The sequence below is a fragment of the Oncorhynchus kisutch genome, linkage group LG17, assembly GCF_002021735.2.
Source record: "Oncorhynchus kisutch isolate 150728-3 linkage group LG17, Okis_V2, whole genome shotgun sequence".
In the NCBI taxonomy this organism is placed as follows: domain Eukaryota; kingdom Metazoa; phylum Chordata; class Actinopteri; order Salmoniformes; family Salmonidae; genus Oncorhynchus; species Oncorhynchus kisutch.
In genome coordinates this window covers 35,801,275-35,807,274 of record NC_034190.2, presented here as the reverse complement: position 1 = coordinate 35,807,274, position 6,000 = coordinate 35,801,275, and the positions used below count along the sequence as shown (strand labels likewise).

The following is a 6,000-nucleotide window of genomic DNA, read 5'->3' as shown; positions in this document are numbered from 1 at the left end:
AAAATGTGGAAAAAGGAAATGGGTCTGAATACTTTCTGAATGGACTTCGTCTGTCCTAGTTCGCTCCTTTAATGTCTTAATCTAAATTACAGATTGTTTCTTAATCGCTTGTCGTCCCCTTATGCCATAGTTTCTAGATTTCAATTGTCAGTAGAAAACACATTTGTTAAGCAAGGCAGCGGCAGGTAGCCTTGCAGTTAGAGTGTTGGACTTGTATTCGAAAGGTTGCAAGATCAAATCCCTGAGCTGACAAGGTAAAAATCTGTCGTTCTGCCCCTGAACAAGGCAGGTAACCTACTGTTCCTAGGCCATCATTGAAAATAAGAATGTGTTCGTAACTGACTTGCCTAGTTAAATTTAAAAAATAGCAGCTTTTTTTTTTAAGGCAGTAAATGAGGCTGAATGAACTGTTTCGCTGCCAGACAAGGCTCTCCTAATAGCCAGGTGTAGCAGTGATAAGGTGTTGGGACTGCTTTATGTAGGCCCTAACAGTTTGTCACCGTTATAGTGCTATTTATGTATTGTTTAGTGTTGTGTTGTGGCTTTGCTGGCATGCATCTAAAAAAAAAATGGTGTAGTTTACCACATCAAGATTTACATGCTAAAATCACCACTGACCATGTATGAGGCTCCATTTCACCATCTTGGTAATCTAATAATGAATAGTGATCTCTCAGACTATTGCAAAGCAGCATGTAAATGTGGTGGGTATGGAGACACTAATAAATCCCTTTAATACACCTACTTTAAAGCTTTGTGTCAAACCTCAAATGACAATTCTTTATTTTCTACCTTTTGAATATTCATGATACACCACTAGAGAAGTGAACAGTAGGCATTCTGGCATCTTTTTCTAGCCCCTGAACTACTGTAGGTAAGACAACAAGGCTTCTTAATAAATATACTGCTGAAAAAAACTAATTTAACTTTTGACACTTTATTAATTCAATGGTTTGGATAGACACACACACAATATTTTTTCTCTCAAATGACTAGCCTAGAGACAGCACTGTTAAGCAGAAATATACATGTACAAAACACACTGAGGATGATGTACAGGTGTAGGATCTTAATTTTATCACTCTTGTTGCTGAGAATTTTCCTGCACTGCAAAATGGAGATATGTTTCATGATTTACAAAAATTTATTGAAAACCCACACTAAAACCCACACTTAACAATATTGCACTTTTCATGAAGCCTAAATTTGGCCAGGTAACAGCTTAACCACCAATCAAGCAACATTTGACATTATTGAAGGACTAAAGTTTAAATCTTATTGCAACAACAATACTCGGCAAATTAAGATCCAACACCAGTAGCCTACTGAGAAGTGAAGAGGCGTGAACTGAATATATCTGATATGTTTTTAATTAGACTCAGTTGGGGATTTGGTTTGTTTTACACCATAGCATAAAAAGCATAAAAAATGTATGTACAAAAAAAGAAAGATGTGAATATCTGCAGTAATCTCCTGTAAACCAGTCATAATACAGTTTCTCCTCCTTCTTATCAATGCCAGTAAAAAAATATTTTGTTGTTCAGAGACATATTTAGGAACTTTTGAGTTTCTTAAAGATACTGTTTCACAAGGGGGATTTTGTCTCACATATTCTTCTTTGAGTCTTATTACAGTTGACATCCAACCAACTCTTGCCGTCATTAGTACCATTCGGTTCCCCCATTCTAGCACAGTCTTCACCGTCGGGATTCTCTTCTTTCCAGTCATCTGGCTCCCGGCCACCAAGCCAGAAGCTATGGATTGAAGGATGATAATACATAAGAGGTATGATCGCAATAAGTTTTAATCTAGGGTGATTGTATTACGATATTGATTTAAACATGCATTCAAACCTTGTGCTTAGAGATGAATTGTCCACCCATAACCACTTATTCTCGTTTATACTGTCCGTCAGCCCAATCCAGAACTTGTCTTCAGGATCCGTACTTATTTTTGTACCAATTTTCTGATCTAAGAATTTCTACACCAGAAACATTGTATGAAGAATTATGTCAAGATTTATTGTCATTTGTATGTTAGTAGAGGAAAGGAAAAATGTGCATCAAAACAACTGAGAGAATCAATAATGGAGTCATACCTGCTCCTCTTGGCTCCCTATGATGACAAGGTGCCCCCCCCTGGTGACACACTCATCCCGACTCTGAGCCCAGGTCAGTTTATCAGGGGAGAAGTAATAGCACTTCCCCCCATAATACTCCCAGCCTTCAGCACAGTTCATAGGTTGAGGACAGTCATTATTCCCTGTGGAGAGAACAGATTTAACCCAATGCCATTGTCAGTGCCCTGTGCACTACTCATCTCTATGCCAACCTATAGTCAAATGTCTTTTGTTTTTGTGTTACTGATAGTGTACAATCCATGTGGATATGAGACTGTATACTGTATGATCATCTCACAACTATTCAAGAATGCTATATTGTTGCATCAATGAATAAGGAGGGACTAAAACAGACTGCCCCTGAAGTTGACAACTTGATTTGAAGTAGTTTTGACTTTAACTCAGGATTGCTACCTGAAACAGGTTTTTATCTTGGGTCATAATACAACCTACTACATCTATGAGTAAACACATTCCCTCATAGCATAATCTCACCTGTGTTTGTAGGGCAAGAGGGTGGAGTTCTCTGCCTTCTCAATTCTTCATTTTGTTGCCAAACTGTTGTGAATAAAGATAATTATGCTTTTCGCAGGTTGAAGTTTATTGCCATGAATCCTGCCCTGAAGGCAGAACTGAGCGACTCCCGCTAGATGGGCCTCACAACGATTATGAAAACAAGAATGAGCTGTTTGGTCTTCATTTACGGTTTGGACCAGCAGTGTGGTTAAGATTAGGGTTAGGTTTAAAATCAGATTTTATGACTGTGGCTTGTGCCAGCTGATGACCACGCTGTTCTTGAAGCTCTCTTTTGATCATTAAAGCTAGTTGCCAAAAGATAACAACTCTGACTCAAATTCCCTACATTCAGCTACATATAAACAACAGTTATATTTGAAAATCGATGTGAACATTTTCTTTGTGTGAACTAAACTCACCTGAGGTAAGATTTCGATTGTAAGCCGCTTGCAGAATTTGGAGCTCTGTGTTTTTGGTTTGCAGGTTGCTGATATCTGATTGCAAAAATACATACATTTTAAATTGTAGGAATCTGACCCCAACATTCTTCTGCATAATAATGTAATATTAGTTGATTGTGAAAAGTATTACAAATAGCTATTCAATTTATTCACCAACATTTTTATATTGTATCACTTATGTTGTCACAGAAATTAGACAATGACCTGGCATAAAACATTTATCTATTTTGAAGCAGTACTGTGGAGATTTTCCAGCTCTTGCGCTAAAAATGTGCCTAGATATTTCTCTATATTCATAGCTCTGGACAAAAGCCTCTATGAATCTGTCTCCGATATATAGTCTGCTTTAGACTAGCCACCTCCACTGTCTAGGTCACTCACATAGGAACACAAGTCCAATGACCGTCCCCATCAGAAGAACACAGAGAGTCACCAGGACCACTTTGACAGGGTCATATCCACCTGCTCTGACCTTTGACCCCTCCTGAGAATCAGGGTCACCAGCTGAGGAGACAGAGAGAGAATGAATTAAACGGACCTATAAGACCCGCTACTTCATTTTATTGTATGTGAGACATGAAATCATCAAACATGAAGAAAACGTACAGCTGTGGGTGTTTCTCAAAATGCATACTACCGTACTCAGAGCACACAAATTGCAACACGTGAGGGTCAGAGTATGATTCCAAATCAAAGTATGCAAAACGGAGCAGGGAGGGCAATTCTCAAGTCCGTACTCCGTTTGTACATATTTTTTAAGCATTGATGCAAACTTCAACAGAAAGTATGCAACGAAATATGACGCAACCACGTAAAAAATGATGCAACATTTCTTGAAATCTATGGTGGCCATTATTTTAACTGAAGCGAGAGAAAATACACTCCGGCTAAATCATTCTGAGTCGACAAGTAATCCTTAGTGGGCGGAGAGGCGGTCGGGGTGTTGGGCGATGGCCACGGTGGGGAAGATGGCGGAAAAGGAAATAAGGAAGAAAGTGCTGCATATTATGAATAAACATGGAGTGGGGGATTACACAGGTCTTCTGAAAGATCTGGTGAAGGAGAAGATGGACAGATAAAAAGGAGAGACATGGAAGATTTTTAGTGAATATGGAATGGAGGATTGCACAGAAGTTGTGGAAGCGCTTGAGGAGGAAATGGGACAGGAGGAGAGTGAGGATGAATTAAATGTGGCGGCAGGTGCAGTGATGACTGCTGCATATATGTTGAGTGTAGAGGTGAGGAAGATGGGCGTCAAGTGCAAAAACAGGGATACGTGCTCCAGTAGTTCAGAGATGGAACTTGTTGAGTGTGAGGAGATTGAGGAGGAGATTGCTGAGTTCGGGCTTCGTCCCAAGGCTGATAAGGATGATTTTGACCCAGTGGGGGTGAGATTTGTAGAGAGAATTGATTTATTTTATTTAACTAGGAAAGTCAGTTAAGAACTCATTCTTATTTACAATGACGGCCAACACTGGCCAAACTCTAATCAGGATGACACTGGGCCAATTGTGTGCCACCCTATGGGACTCCCGATCACAGCTGGTTGTGAACCAGGGTCTGTAGTGACACCTCTAGCACTGTGATGCAGTGCCTTACACCTCTACGCCACTTGGGAGCCCGAAGGAAACGGATCCTTGTTATTTGGTTGATCCACATGTGGTGTCAGGTTGGGTGGAGGAGAGGTTGGGGACTGTTGAGTTGGTGAAAGTAACTCGGAATGGACTCGTGATGATTTATTATGTTTCCTCCCCCCAGAGGGAGAGGGCGCTCCCTATTACGAGATTAGGGACAAGAATTGTGCCGTGCTTTGTTCTCTGGAGCAGGGCTCCGTCGAAAGGAGTGATAACGAGAGAGGCATTAAGTGTTGAGGAGGAGCAGTTGAAATGGAAGATTCCCAGTGTCTGTGACACCTGCCACTTGATGAGACGTAGATACGGTGGGCAAACCGGAGAAGACATTATCTATCATGCTGAGTTTTGATGCAGAGTCGTTACCAGGTAAGGTCAAGGTAGGAAGTGTCAGTTATCACGTGAGAGCTTATGTTACGAAAATATTACTGTGTTTTAGCTGTCATGTTTATGGGCATATTGCAGCAGTGTGTAGGAGGGACATGCCCAGATGTGAGAAGTGTGCAGGAGGGCATGAGATGAAGGAATGTGTGGTATCGGTGGAGAAAGTTGTGTTAGTTGTGAGGGTGACCATCGGGATGGAGATCGGAGGTGTCCAGTGAGAGAAAGGCAGATTGAGGTTGCCAGGGTTAGAATAGAACAGAAAGTGTTGTATGCCTAAGCAGTGAAGAGAGTGACAGAGGAAGATGGGTACAGGGTGAGAGCATTCCTGTGAGTAGGTGGAGGTCAAGAGTGATGGGAAGAATACGTGCTTCAGTACGGTGGGCTTTTTAGCATTTATAACCATGGTTGTTAATTGTACCGCAGAAATGAATTGAAAGTCAGAAAATAGTTGTAGTGGCAGCGGCAGAGAAGTACCTGGGATTGCTCACCTGCTCTTTCTATGACAGACTTACCAGGTGAAAGCTATGATCCCTTAATGATGTCACTTGTTAAATCCACCAATCAGTGTAGGCGAAGGGGAGGAGACAGGTTAAAGAAGGATTTTTAATCCTTGAGACAGTTGTGACATGGATTGTGTATGTGTGCCATTCAGAGGGTGAATGGGCAAGACAAAATATTTAAGTGCCTTTGAACGGGGTATGGTAGGTGCCAGGCGCACCGGTTTGAGTGGGTCAAGAACTGCAGCAGTGTGTATCAAGAATGACCCACCACCCAAAGGACGTCCAGCCAAAGGACATCCCTGTGGAACGCTTGACACCTTGTAGAATCCATGTACCGACAAATTGAGGCAGTTCTGAAGGCAAAAGGGGGTGCAGCTCAATATTAACTA

The 6,000-nt window shown here is 41.3% G+C and overlaps 1 protein-coding gene across 6 annotated transcripts in view; it reads right to left on the bottom strand.

The window, feature by feature from the left end:
* Positions 1-918: 918 nt before the first annotated feature.
* LOC109907577 (C-type lectin domain family 4 member A) overlaps positions 919-6,000 on the bottom strand; it is a 30,908-nt gene continuing 25,826 nt past the window's right edge. For 4 of the 6 annotated variants that reach the window (XM_031793734.1, XM_020505621.2, XM_020505622.2 and 1 more), the window contains 6 exons: positions 3,478-3,600; positions 3,055-3,129; positions 2,615-2,677; positions 2,099-2,262; positions 1,854-1,981; positions 919-1,754 (listed from right to left, as the gene is read on the bottom strand). In XM_031793734.1, the coding sequence (XP_031649594.1) occupies positions 1,586-1,754; positions 1,854-1,981; positions 2,099-2,262; positions 2,615-2,677; positions 3,055-3,129; positions 3,478-3,600 (722 nt within the window). In that variant the 3' untranslated portion in view covers positions 919-1,585. Of the gene's footprint in view, positions 1,755-1,853; positions 1,982-2,098; positions 2,263-2,614; positions 2,678-3,054; positions 3,130-3,477; positions 3,601-5,879; positions 5,965-6,000 lie in introns of all 6 variants that reach the window. The other 2 variants (XM_031793732.1, XM_031793733.1) reach the window with 1 other exon arrangement.